This window comes from Chaetodon auriga, chromosome 4 (genome assembly GCF_051107435.1).
Source record: "Chaetodon auriga isolate fChaAug3 chromosome 4, fChaAug3.hap1, whole genome shotgun sequence".
NCBI classification, from domain to species: domain Eukaryota; kingdom Metazoa; phylum Chordata; class Actinopteri; order Chaetodontiformes; family Chaetodontidae; genus Chaetodon; species Chaetodon auriga.
Window position 1 is genome coordinate 21,342,496 of NC_135077.1, and position 13,796 is coordinate 21,356,291.

A 13,796-nucleotide genomic window follows, 5' to 3' on the forward strand; every position below is an offset into this window, starting at 1 on the left:
TATATCCTTTTCAACAAATTAACTGATAACCTACAACGAAAATGTGCTCTTGAACACTTTGGTTTACAGATCAGATCAGGATTTAGTCCAGGTTCCACTGACAGACTTCAGGCTTTCACAAAGCTCCCTACGTGCGAGAAAGGGGTCTTTGTATCTGCCAGTCTGCTGTCCTGGACGTCCTCTTGGGAGATTTGCTGTCAATGTGACACACACTAGGTGGGAGATGTGCAATATTCCTTAATAAATTATTCTAATTTATGATGGGATACCTCAGGAAAACGTGAAATGGATGGAAAGGGCGAGGACAGTGTTTTTTCACTTCTATATCCACACAAGCACCCACACACTTGGAAGACACTGACGGGCTGAACAGAAGAGCTGCTACTCTACCTTTACTATAAAAACAATAGATGTATAATCCAGATAGTACACCTGCTGACAAAAGGAATGCTACAATGCGTAAATCATAAAATGATCTTAATTATTTGTCTCTAAAATGTTTATGTTGCCATTGGTTACAAAATTGTAATTATCGATTCAGGCTCTGAGTACCGGGGTGCTGACCTTTAGCAAATTGGATACCACCTCTTTATCTTACCCTCACAGTAGCTGTCAGATAGTGTGTGTGTGTGTGTGTGTGTGTGTGTGTGTGTGTGTTTCTGACATAGGCTATTTTTGGGGACAGATTTCAGACTAAAGACCAGTTAATTGGGGGAGGGCTCATCCACCTGACCATGTCCCCAGTTGGAAAACAGCTGATTTTTGCATCAGTGGTCAAGGTTAGAGTTGGGGCGAGGTGAAGGTTTGGGTAAGCGTCCAGGAAATGAATGTAAGTCTATGTCATGTCTCCAAAAGTGACAGAAACATGACTGTGTGTGTGTGTATGTGTGTGTGTGTGATAATCTTTAGACAGTGCTCGTTGGACCGCAGAGAAGGCTAATTTGGTAGAGAAGCTATCTGAAGAGGTTAGCATAGCAGGGAACAAAGGACATCCATGTGGGAACTGTCTCTTAGATCAAGCTTCTTTTTGTAATAACATGGTTCAGCAACAAACAGTGAAGTAGACTATAATCACAGCAAAGAATGATGAGATAAAGAGACATACAATTTTGAATCAAAATGCTCCAGTAGAACTCAGCGTGTTCTTGGTTTGAGTTTGTTACGTCTCCTCGCTGTGCCATGCTGTCTTATTAGCTTTAGACGGGGCCTGCATTATTTATAGTGATAAAGACACTGTGGTGTGCAACATTGTGTTGTGAAGGCCCTGTGATGGGGGGGGGGCTGCTTAAGTGCCTGGTTAGGTCTCCAGTGGCAGAAAATGCGTGGGAGGGAACAGAGAGAACGAGTGAGAGAAGGGAGGGAGAGAGAGGAGAGGCTGCGTTGAAAATGAAAACTTCTTCACGTAAAATGGTTTAAAATAAGATCATCACAAACACCACGCCGCATCTTCGCGAATAGATGTACCACTGTAGAGGTAATCCTTTCCAGATAATGAGGAGATCTGTGTAACTCTTGCATCACACATCTCTAGGGGCTACACACACACACACACACACACAGACAAATAAAAGCACAACAGAAAATACTCTACAATTGAAGACATTTAACACCAAAGCCTTCCAAAAACATCCCCGAGAATCAATTTGGATTTACCTCCAAACAAAGTGGCTTGTAACAATAACAATAATAATAACAATAATAATAATATAATGACAATAAACTTTATTTGTGTAGCACCTGTGCAGCTCAAAGTGCTTTAGAGGAAAGAAATCGCGTGCACCAAGTGTTTAAATGCAGTGTTCTGGACAGATCTCAGCAGTTAACATGGCAAGTACAATGTTAGAACAGATGGATGATGGCAGCAACAAAAGTAAGACTCAAGGTCTTTAACCAAAGGTGAGACACCTACTGGCACCTTTGAAGTCAACACATTCTCACTCCCAGAGCATCAAATACAGACACTTGGTTACGTCCCTCAATGTCTCATACAGACACAGACGGTAGCCTTTAGCGTCTAAGTCCAATGTAAACGCAATGTAACGTACTGGCAATGTTAGACCCCAGGGGCAACTGCTCTGGTAGTCCAACAGGTTCTCATCCCAAGACCGCACAAAGCCTTCCTGCCGGAAAACATTTCCAACAAGTGGTTAATATGGTGAAATGTTTGCAGTTATGTTTAGGTACCAAACTACTTGGTTAGGTTTAGGAAAACATCATTCCCTTTTGGTTCACTTTGGATTTCTCATGGGACATGAATCCCAGTCTGCTTGGAGAGAAGTCATATGTTTGTTTGACCCATCCATCCACCTCACCTTCTTCCAATCATGGACTTTCTTGCTCTTCATACTGTTTCACCTTGCTCTGAGTGTTTAGTATAATAGATGGGTTTACAGTGGAGTTACCTGAAAGCTAAGAGGGTACCTTGTGCATGTACGAGACAGATGGGCGTGATAAAGCATAAGTATTTGACACCCTCTTAACTCTTGTTGTTTAATTTGTACAAAAATTTCTGTTACTGTAAAAAAATAAATCTAGCCGGCCGCTGGCTGTTCCTTTATATTTACTGTATAGACATGAAAGTGAAACAGATCTCTGAAGCAATATTTTTTAGATTCAGAAATTTTGATGACTCAATACTGAATGACTGAAATTTTTGCAGTGTCATGACTCAAATCTACCTCAAACCTGTCGTGACGGTTGTTACAGCGGCTGCCTTTGAGCATATACGGATTCAATGCCTTGCTGAAGGGTTCTTAGACAAGATTATTTCTAGCTGTTCCGGGGGTTTCAAACAAGTTTGCCATCGCCCATCCATAAGGATGGTAGTGCCAACAACTGCGTGCAGGATCCAGCTCTCCAGTTAGGTCAGTATTGAATAATGCAGGCTCCCCATATTTCAGCCCTCAAAATGGAGATCTCTAGTGCCACAGCTCTGCCTCATGCCCATTATTCCGCTTGGATGGACAAACGTCTCAAAGATGCATTCATGCACGCACACACACGCAAAAGTGCACCATCACACACACACACACACACACACACACACACACACACACACACACCCACACACACACACCTCTCACAGGCCAAAGAAAATAAGAGCAGCCAGTGCAAGACAAGGAATGACAGGATTAGAAGCTAACCGGAACTTTATCTTTGAGCTCTGAGTTACAGGAACATGAAGGCGGATTTCAGGGAATTTGGAAGCAACCTAACCTGTATGTATTTCCAGCTCAAGGTTTTGTGATACAGATGGTCTATAAAGGTACTTTTCAGGTGGGCTGAAGGTTTACAACCCAGTTGCTTATGCCACTGGTGCAAATTAAAGCAAAATCTGCCAGAAGAAAAGTGAGTTTGAGTTTTTAGAAATGAAACAAATATCTATATCCAAGAAGCAGTATCAGAAACACTGCAGCTCGTTTAATGCTTCACCTCACTGTGATGAAACAGGGTGAGGACGCAAGTCTTCCTTTTTCCTCTTTTCCGTCTCTGCTCGACTCTCAGATCACTGCAGGAAATCTGCGTTGCTATTAGCTCTCTTCGTTAGCTGTTTCTCTGATGTTTCATGGCCCCTCTACACCTGCCTCTCACCGTTACACGTCACCTCTCACATTCACAGTCTCATCTAAGCTCCTCTCGATCAAGCATACATCCTGTGAGTTTAAGGTACCATCTTTTCTGTCTTGTTACCGTTCCCCAAGCGCTGCCACACCCCTCCTCTTCCCTGACCTGCTCCCCATCCCACCCACCATGCTGCCTTCCCCCTACACCCTCCTTCCACTCTTTTCTCTCCCTTCATCTTAGTCTCCCTCTCACCCTCCCTCTCCCCTTCTCCTAGGGCATTTTCTACCTCTTCTGAGAGTCACACCTCATGAATGATTTACTTGTGCATCACAGTGGGGGATTTTGCTGCGTTTCCTGACCGTTTAACGTTAAAAGATAGACAGGCGCTGTTTGCTGAGAGGCAAAAACTGGTGTTTTCCTTTATATTGCAGTTAAGCATCACAGATCTTCTGCTTCACACCCTCACTGTCTGGCCGACTGCTGGGCGGTCCTGCCTGAACAGCTATAGCATCAACAATAACACCATCATAACAAGCTAAGGATGGACAAACACAGCAAGCCAGGGAAGCATCATTCGAGTGTTAAATATATTCAGGGTGCAGTTGTCACATTCTGGGCAATTTATGGCAAATCTCCGGCATTGTATGGAGATGTTGAATTTATATAAAGTAATCAGCAGATACAGCTCGGTTGCAGCATTTGTCGCAGCTGGGAAAAAGCGTGCATTCACTGAAATCCAACATAAAAGCACTGGAAGCGAGTGGAGAACTGCCACACCCCTGCACTCTGCTCTCTCAGGACTACCTCACTCTCTGTTGCCTCACACACAAACATGCACATCCACAAAGCAAAGCTTCTTTTAATACCTCTTGTCGTTTATCTTTTTACGATTTACAGCATATGAGGAAGGTAAAAGTGATGTCAAACTAATATAAATTTCCATCTGAATGAGCACATCACAGCACTCAGGAACCTGCTCAGGGCATTTTACTGGCACATAACAGCTTGAGGAGACGTCCAAAACAACACATCTTCTCCTGATGCGCATTAACCACAAAGCGATAGTCTTTTAATTTGAATCAGTGGAGCATGTCAGTGGTAGCAGGACTGTACTGGAAAGTACCATATGAAGATCTGATATCAAGCAAAGAAATGGCAGCAATTGGCATGATAATGACATGACCTTTATAAAATGCTACATAATGCATAACAGTGACTTTCTCATTTTTGGATTGCATATTATTGTAATGCTCTAAAAAGCATTGCTATGGCTCCACAGCAAGTGTTGTTCTTTCAGGGTCTGTGTGTGTGCTCCTAGAAAACTGTCTCTGCTGGGTGAAGCCACACCCTGCTGCTTCCTCACAGAAAGAAAGAGAGAGGTGGTGGTGGTGGTGGTGGCGGCACAAGGTTGCTGCAAGGTACTGAAGCAGCAGACGGGTTCACAGTTCTAGATATAAAGTAATGATAATGTAATGACAGAATGTAAACTGATGGTGCTTCATTGTGTAGACAGTATTTAGAATATTAGATGCTCCAACAGAATCACTTCAACACACCAGTGAAGTGATTATATGCAAATATAAAATGTGTCCTTTATGATGGCGCAGGTGCTGTACATTGAAATCATCTGGTGCAGCGCCGCAGGCTCTTTGTAAATCGCTATTTGAAGGGAACACTTATAGATCTCAAATCAATAACCTTTAGCCTGACTCGCGTTGCAGCCCTGATCATCTGCATATCTACTGGGTAAGAGAGGAGGTGAATACAGCGAGAGCTATCTCAGCCATTTATAGCACCATTCATAGTAACGTTGCTGATCTTTGAGCACATGCATTGGTGCTGCCATTCAGTGAATGACACCAAAGGGAGGCATGAATCCTCACTCCCTAATTAGCAGCATCACAGTGAGCCTGCACAGATGACCGCACCCTCAGATGCTAACGTGTGTGTCTCCTACACCCACCCAACCAACCAACCAACCCACCCCACCCCCATCTCTCCTCCACACAGAGCAATGCCACCGCAATGTTATACAACGCCCTGCTGCTTCTGCTGTGAGCACTTCTTTTGTCCTACCCTGTGGACCTCAGTCTGCATGTCAAACCTGCTGCTGAGAGCTCACTCTAATGATATCCAGCGTGCATGACAGGAGAGAGGAGCTCGACGAGTGCATCTGAGCCTGAAGAGACGTTTTTTTGATCATTATCTCTTTACATTGAAATATTCTTTCTACTTTATATAGTTCACTTTTGCACATTCCATCCTCTTCATTTCAGACACTTAACAGCCCTTTTCATTTAAAAAAACAGATATATTTTACATATTTATTATTGGAAATTTCTATTTTATATTTAGGATTCTTGATTTTTGCATTAGTTGCAAAAAAAAAAAAAAAAAAAAATACTGAGGCAAATTCCTTTAATGTGGCAAACCAACTCGGCAATAAACCTGGTTTTGATTCTGAAATAAGCTGGTAATAAGTAGATAATTTGAAAATATATTGCTTGTGGGGTTCTTTCGATCTGGAGAGGTTTTTTTAAAAAACAAAAACAAACTTTAGATTTTCAAGTCTGTTATCTAACATTCCTGTACTTAAAAATCAAATGAAATCAAGTGCTGATTTTGTACTGACAGTCTTTTGGAAATGAAAACGGATGCTGTGCTGACCTGAAACATGCACAGTCAGCGGTATATGAGCGTGCCTCTGAGTGGGAGTTCAGAGCGTTCAGAGACAGAATAAGGTGTGTTATTCTGTATAGGCAGAAATCCAGCCTCAGTAGAATGCAAAGTGAATACTGCTGATACTTGGCTGTACTTTGTGTTGATCTTCTCTGCGACAAGTTGTACATAAAACTGTACAGTACATTTAATTGATCAAGTGATTATCAAAACCATGGTGCTGTTTAGTAAAACCTGTGTGTTCTTCCCCTTATTGCATCATGTATTACATGTAATTATATGTATATCAAATAAAGGGGAGGATAGTGCATCGTTTTAAAACCATGGAAGGAAATGTCAGGTTTTCTTACTCTTCTATGATAACAGACTTAAGATCTGTGGGATTTTGACCATTGGTTGGACAAAACAAGACACAAGAAGGTGTCACCATGAACTCAGAGAGCGCTTGATGGGAATGTTTCATTTGCAGACCTATAAACAAAACACATAATGGAACAATAGACAATTATGAGATTAATTGATTATGAAAATAATTGTTTGTTGCAGCTGTATTTTCTTTACGTTTCATTCATTGCATGGGTGATATATTGTCCAGGAGGTCATCAGGTTGAGACGCTCCAGGCTGGGCAGGGTTCTGTGGGACCAAAGTGCCACCACCTGGTGCAAAATGGTACATATCTTATAATAGCCGAAACATGAAACAAATTCATTGTCTACCTGAACCTGAATAGAATGAAGATTACAACTAGTGCAATAGTTATACACGGTACATCTGAAAATAGCTTATTTAAGGTGTATTAGAGCAGAATCTAACCCGATGATCATGACATGATGAGTTATAAATTTAGGTTTGCTCCAATTTCTTCAAGAGCCCCGTTTCCATTGAGTTACAGCTGCTGGTGTAGAGCGAGGCGGGACTTCCGCTCTACATAGCATGACGCGGCATTAATAAGCACCAATCAGGTGATCTGATTTTGAACGTCGGCGGTTTCCGTTTTCAAACCTCGCACATGCGCATTTCATTTGGAAGATGGCGGCCGTACAAGGTAGTCTGGTCGAAGAGAAAGACATAAAAACAGAACCATCAAACGATGGCGGTGGAAATAATAACGCAAACGACGGCAGAGTGCTCTCTACGTCGCCCGGCTCCAGTGCTTCGTCTGGAAGTAACAAAAGTGCGACGGGAGCTCCGGAGGACCAGCAGACGCTGCTGGCAGTCCTGCAATTCCTCAGAAAGAACAATCTGACCGAGTCCGTCGAAATTTTGCGTCGTGAAGCGGGATTACCCGAGGATTCACTGGATCCGAAGGGAGGCGATTCCTCCGGGGCAGGCTCGGGTTCTGCTGCGGGCGGTGTGGACCTAGAAGGCGGGGATGCGAGCTCTCTCCTCAGCCGGGTGACCGTCTCATCCTCCGCTGCAGCTCAGGCGCCAAACAAAGGTAGAACCGGGCTAACGTTACCGTGTGTGACACGCTGTGTTCGGCCAATCCAAACCTTTCCTGTTATTATACCATCACCTGTGAGCTCCTCCAGGCTTTACTGTTACACGACTATAACAGAGTCACTACAAATGTACTCTCAATGACCGGAAATAAAAATATAGAAACTTAAAATATAAAAACTTTAAAGAGTTTCACACAGGTAGTGTGTGTTGGAGGAATGCTTCGGGGGTGTTGCTTTGTACAGGTGTGTTTATGAGATGCCGCATGGCTCACAAAGCGCGAGTATTAGTATGCATTTCTGTTTTATGAAGATTCAAAGCAGATGGTTCTGGTCATAAAAATGCCTAGAAAGTCTGACTGAATACTCCAGTTACTGAGTTGACATAGTTGTCATCATTTTAGCCATCAGGTTTAAAAGTTATGCTTGGAAGATTAATGACATATTGTTTTTAAAAACTGTAGTTTGGCGGTACTGATGAATGCATGTCTGACTCCTGTCAGTAGCAGAAGATCAGCCGGACGTCAACGTGGTGCTGTCAGCGTACAGTCAGCAGGGAGACCCGGCTCTGTACGAGGTTTACTACAGCGGCCTGAAGAAGTTCATAGAGTCTGTTTTGGACTGTCACCGAGCAGAGCTGTCCCAGGTCTTCTACCCACTGTTTGTGCACATGTATCTGGAGCTGGTGTACAACAATCACGAAAGTGAGGCCAAGGCCTTCTTTGAAAAGTGAGTTTTCTTGACACGTTGTATGTTCTTCCAGCTACAAACATTGAATCCCACACACTTGAATAACTCTGGCCTTTTCGCCTCCCTTCATTCCAGGTTCAGCGGGGATCAAGAGTGCTACTACGAGGATGACTTGCGCGTTTTGTCCAGCCTGACTAAGAAGGAGCACATGAGAGGCAATGAGACCCTGCTGGACTTCCGCACCAGCAAGTTTGTGCTACGTATCTCCCGCGACTCTTACCAGCTGCTGAAGAGGCACCTGCAGGAGCGCCAGAACAACCAGATCTGGAATATCATCCAAGAGCACCTCTACATCGACATCTTTGATGGCATGCCGCGCAGCAAGAGCCAGATTGATGCCATGTCTGGCAGCCTGGCTGGAGAGGCCAAGAGAGAGGCCAATAAGGCGAAGGTTGGATTTATACACTGATGTACATATGTTCATGATGGGATGCATTTTTAAACAGCTTTGTTGAATTCATGACGCGTTCTTGTTTTATTACCGTTCAATTAGGTTTACTATGGTCTGCTGAAGGAACCAGAAATTGAGCTGCCTCTCGATGATGAGGATGAGGAGGCAGAGAACGAGGAGGGTAAACCCAAGAAGAAGAAACCCAAGAAAGACAGCATGGGCTCCAAGAGCAAGAAGCAGGATCCTAATGCACCTTCACAGACCAGGTAGATCCACATATATATGGCTCTGAACATGCGCTGCTGGTTCATCGTTGCTGGTTACGACATCCTGTTTATGGATCAAAACTTTTCATTTGGAGGAAGTGACTTCTCGACACATGGTACAAGACATTGAATCAGAATGAGTGTGTGTGCACATACAAGGAATTTGAGTCTGCTTTAAACGAATTTGACTTGTTGAAACAGCTCAGTGATGACAAAAGAGGAAAAAAGGATTGAACAATAAATTAATGTTGTATTTGCTAAAACTCCAAGCCTCTACGAGACTGTCATATTTACTTGCAAGCTGAAACTGTTTGTGGACGCACCAGTTAGTAGCCATGTTTCCAACAACAATTTTTCTGCACTTTTTCAAATAATGCATCAGAAAAGGTTGATTGAAATGGCAAAATTAGGGGAAAAAAATGAAAACACAAAAAACATTGAACATTTAACTCACATGATCGAGGAGCTGTTTCTGCTCAAAGAAGAAGGAGAAGAAGCTTCTTGAGACCTCTCTCCATTTTTCGTTCAGGCACGGCCATTTCTGGTTTGCAATCTCTAATTTTTCTCCTCATATTATTACAGCCATGCAAAACGTAGCCTATACTGCCTCCTCCTGACGAAACTACGCTACGTATAACCTGGTTTATTCGCGGCAGAAACAGTTGATAGAGACCTGGTTAATTTGGATTTTCTTTTATTCCTTTATTGCAACATTTTAAAAGTTTGATCAAATTTGGTTGACAGTTAGATCAAAGCATGGCTTGTGAGCTTTGTTTCTTGTTGTCCAGGATACCCCTTCCAGAACTAAAGGATTCAGACAAGCTGGACAAGATCATGTACATGAAGGAGGCCACCAAGAGGATCCGCCTGGGACCAGATAACCTCCCCTCCATCTGCTTCTACACTTTTCTCAACGCTTATCAGGTCGATAACTCTGCTCTGCAAGTAATGGAGACTTAACAGTTAGTTGTAAACTATATTAGAATCACGTCTAATTATTCCCCCCTTTTGCACCTGCAGGGTCTGACTGCCGTGGACTTCACAGATGACTCCAGCCTGATTGCAGGAGGCTTTGCAGACTCCACAGTACGGGTGTGGAGCGTCACGCCGAAAAAGCTCCGCAGGGTCAAGTCTGCGGCAGGTACGGTGTATGAGAGTGACGACTGACGAGGGACTGACGGCCTCACTTGATGTTATCCAGACTCTCTATAACATGAATCATTTTTCCCTTGTTGTCTCTCTCAAGACTTGAACCTGATTGACAAAGAGTCAGACGATGTGCTGGAGAGGATCATGGATGAGAAGACGGCCAGTGAGTCAAAGATCCTCTACGGACACAGTGGCCCCGTGTATGGCATCAGCTTCAGTCCAGACAGGTATAAGTCAATCATGGCTTACAATGTAAAGTCAACCTGAACACCCATTAGAACATTAACCCAGAAGAATTATTAGTAATTATTAATGTGCATGTAAACTAGAGATGGGTGGATGATGCTGAAGCTCTGAAGCTTGTTTCGCTCCTGTGAAACGCAGTGACTGATGACATCAGAAGCTTCGAGCGTCACCGGTGCTTCAGAGAGCGCATGATGAACGATGAGTGCATCGTTCCTGATGAACTTCTGCTTCTGCTTTTCAGAAACTACTTGCTGTCGAGTTCAGAAGATGGTACGATCAGGCTGTGGAGTCTCCAAACATTTACTTGTCTGGTGGGCTACAAAGGCCACAACTACCCAGTGTGGGACACCCAGTTTTCCCCACATGGGTACTACTTTATTTCCGGGGGACATGACAGAGTTGCCCGGTAAGAACCTGCAGAACTAAACTGATCGATCCTTCTATATTTAACACAGAAGTAAACAGACAGTCAGTACACTTGTCATTGGTCTTTGTTGTGCTCTCTCAAACAGTCTGTGGGCAACAGATCACTACCAGCCTCTGCGGATGTTTTCTGGTCACCTCGCTGATGTCACTTGCACCCGCTTTCACCCCAACTCCAATTATGTCGTCACGGGGTCATCTGATCGCACCATCCGGCTCTGGGATGTCCTGAGCGGGAACTGCGTCCGCATCTTCACTGGTCACAAGGTCAGCCGAGTCACCAGACCGGTACCAAGATGTCTGGTCTCCTATTCCACTGTTGATGATCTGTTGTCTGAAGTAATGAAATGAAGCACCTATGTGTTTACTTCATTTCTGCTGGATCCTCTTAAGGCTGTTCAGAGATTTTTTCTTTCCACCCACGGAGTTAAAGATCCTTAAAATTCACTGAGTTACTCTGCAGCACAGCTGGCAGACTCAGCTGCTGCAGAGGCAATGACTGAGCCTGTCTTCCTACTCAACAGGGTCCTATCCATGCGTTGGCTTTCTCTCCCAATGGGAAGTTCTTGGCTTCAGGAGCCACTGACGGCAGAGTTCTTCTGTGGGACATCGGTCATGGACTCATGTTCGGAGAGCTCAAAGGCCACACAGATACCATCTACTCCCTCAGATTCAGCAGAGATGGCGAGATCCTTGCCTCCGGTGAGTGACTTGTGTCTCTTAATTTTCCATCAGTTGAATATACATCAACTACTGAACTGGAAGCATGTGATGCCAGATCTGTTGAAGTTGAATCTGATTTTATGAACAGTTAAGCTACAGAGGACCGTACCCCTGTAGCCTCTATGTATTTGTTTCAATGCTACCACACTCAGGTTTTAGTGGAGTTTCTGCAGTTGTACTGGCAGTAATGTTTCGTCTGGTTTGTTCTAGGCTCCATGGACAACACAGTTCGTCTGTGGGATGCAACGAAAGCATTTGATGATTTAGAGACTGACGACTTCACAGCAGCTACAGGACACATCCATCTACAAGATAACTCCCAGGAGCTCCTGCTGGGCACCTACATGTCTAAATCCACACCTGTCATACACCTTCACTTCACCCGCAGGAACCTGCTGCTGGCCGCTGGGGCCTACAACCCATGAGACATTATTGAAATATCACAAGGTAAAACTTGAAAAGAAGCAGACTTCTCATCCCCGGACTCCTCAAGTAATTGAAGAAGTTTTGGGTGCAGTGGGAATAAAACACAACTGTATTATGAAAAGGAATAAATCACCTTTGGTGAACATGTAGCCATGAATGATGAAAGTGATGAAAGGCCACAATTCAAGGTGATCCATTACAGATCTCCCCTCACCTGAGAGAAGTGCCATTGTTGATTGATGACTTTTTTTTTTTTTTTTAAATCACTGCCATGAGTGCAGCTTTGTTCTCCACATGGCTGACTGTTCTGTATCATAGTCTTTTATACTGGTCTAAACTGTAAATAAAACAAGTGTTTTCTATGTTTTGGGAATAAATCTTCTTTATTGTTAACACATGGAAACCAAACAGCCATATTTTACTACAAGCATGTGCAGCTGGTTCCTCCTGTCCCAGCTGTTAGAAATGACGGTCAAACTGGACACCTGGAAAGACACAATGGGGGTTTGAGTTTCATCCAATGGAGCAAGACTTAGCTGGAGTAGATGGAGGTCTGGAAAGTCATTGGATGGAAATCTTTGAATGCACTTACATAATTACTTGTCAGCGATTGCGGCCTGTTTCTTGGGTTTCAATTTGAAGTAAAGGAAAATGCTTAATATGCCAGCATATGTGGCAAAGACACACTGAAGGAAACAAAAAAAAGGCACATTGAGAAATTCAGGAGGCAAGACAGTTTTAGACTGCTTGAGAGTTTCACTGTTTAATGTGGCAATACAGATTATTTATACTCACATTCCTCCTTCCCGTGATTGTGTATGAATTGAAGTACTTGGCAATCCCAGTGAACTGGCGTTCACTTCCGACATCATGTCCTCCCATGGTGGATTGTTAATGGTCCTGCCACAAGGAGAACAAGTTATCAATAGTGATCATTAAGTCATATTATTAACTTGGTCTTCTACGCTAATAACTTGAACATCTTGTGGTTTGGGACACAGCAAATCTCTTGAGGACGTCACCTTGGGCCCTGGAAAACTCATGGACGTTTACCAATACGATATTGGAGGAGATCTCCAGATTGAGTGTTTTATAATGGACAGCCACGTAAATAAACTTCTGTCTGTCAATTACAAACAAGCTAACTTGGTTAACGTGCAACTTCAGTGGTGGTTGGCTCGGCATGCTAATTGTTACTTCGGCAAAATCTGCTCGCTAAGACGCTGATAAGAAACGTCCGTGCAAAACTAGAGTATATATTTTTAGGTTAAGTCGCTTAAATTCAATAACACCGTGGCAGACAAGTGGACAAACAGCAGCATTCAATCTGACTTTCATCGGTCATAGTTGCTTAGCTTGTTAGCGAGCACACTCTATAGTAAGTTGACGTTAGCTTGCTGGTTAGCCTGCTAGCGAATTGAACTTTCAGACCGTTAGCTAAATAATACATTGCCACATAGGGGTTTCAAAAATAACATGGGTACTATTCTGCATTTTAAAGCCAAACTGAGAAGGCTGACTTGTATCTAAGTGTCATGTCTTACCTTTAACACGCGACCCCAGTGCGAGCAGAAAAAGACAAGTGCCCTTCAGCAGAGGCTGCAATGCTAAATTAACAAGGAAATCCCGCCTATTCTGAGCGATCCAAAGGTGCGTCGGTATTGGTCCAAAAGAATGACAATCAAAGTTAAGGTCCAACGCGACCACTGAATGGCTAAAGGTACTATCAATCATTCTTT

General features: G+C 43.5%; 2 protein-coding genes across 3 annotated transcripts; one reads left to right on the plus strand and one right to left on the minus strand.

The window, feature by feature from the left end:
• Window positions 1-7,255: 7,255 nt before the first annotated feature.
• On the plus strand, window positions 7,256-12,420 carry taf5 (TAF5 RNA polymerase II, TATA box binding protein (TBP)-associated factor). Of its 2 annotated transcripts, none has more exons than XM_076729544.1 (11): window positions 7,256-7,682; window positions 8,187-8,412; window positions 8,509-8,824; window positions 8,927-9,090; window positions 9,879-10,014; window positions 10,111-10,231; window positions 10,337-10,466; window positions 10,727-10,891; window positions 10,998-11,175; window positions 11,433-11,610; window positions 11,842-12,420. In XM_076729544.1, the coding sequence occupies exons 1-11, from the start codon at window positions 7,274-7,276 to the stop codon at window positions 12,054-12,056; spliced, it is 2,238 nt and encodes a 745-aa protein (XP_076585659.1). In that variant the 5' UTR covers window positions 7,256-7,273; the 3' UTR covers window positions 12,057-12,420. The 2 variants fall into 2 exon arrangements, with proteins under 2 accessions (XP_076585659.1, XP_076585660.1); XM_076729545.1 differs by having other exon boundaries at window positions 7,260-7,682; window positions 8,190-8,412.
• Window position 12,421: 1 nt separating this feature from the next.
• On the minus strand, window positions 12,422-13,687 carry atp5md (ATP synthase membrane subunit k). The gene is made up of 4 exons (XM_076729546.1): window positions 13,602-13,687; window positions 12,853-12,957; window positions 12,650-12,743; window positions 12,422-12,542 (listed from the first exon to the last, which is right to left on the minus strand). The coding sequence occupies exons 2-3, from the start codon at window positions 12,937-12,939 to the stop codon at window positions 12,654-12,656; spliced, it is 177 nt and encodes a 58-aa protein (XP_076585661.1). The 5' UTR covers window positions 12,940-12,957; window positions 13,602-13,687; the 3' UTR covers window positions 12,422-12,542; window positions 12,650-12,653.
• Window positions 13,688-13,796: the final 109 nt, after the last annotated feature.

Excerpts from the sequence above, each read along its gene's own strand:
- taf5 (XM_076729544.1), top strand. The coding sequence starts at position 7,274 with ATGGCGGCCGTACAAGGTAGTCTGGTCGAAGAGAAAGACATAAAAACA. Across the intron at positions 10,467-10,726 it reads ATCAGCTTCAGTCCAGACAG|AAACTACTTGCTGTCGAGTT; the intron begins GTATAAGTCAAT and ends TCTGCTTTTCAG. Across the intron at positions 10,892-10,997 it reads GGACATGACAGAGTTGCCCG|TCTGTGGGCAACAGATCACT; the intron begins GTAAGAACCTGC and ends TCTCTCAAACAG.
- atp5md (XM_076729546.1), bottom strand. The coding sequence starts at position 12,939 with ATGGGAGGACATGATGTCGGAAGTGAACGCCAGTTCACTGGGATTGCC. Across the intron at positions 12,744-12,852 it reads CAATCACGGGAAGGAGGAAT|TGTGTCTTTGCCACATATGC; the intron begins GTGAGTATAAAT and ends TGTTTCCTTCAG.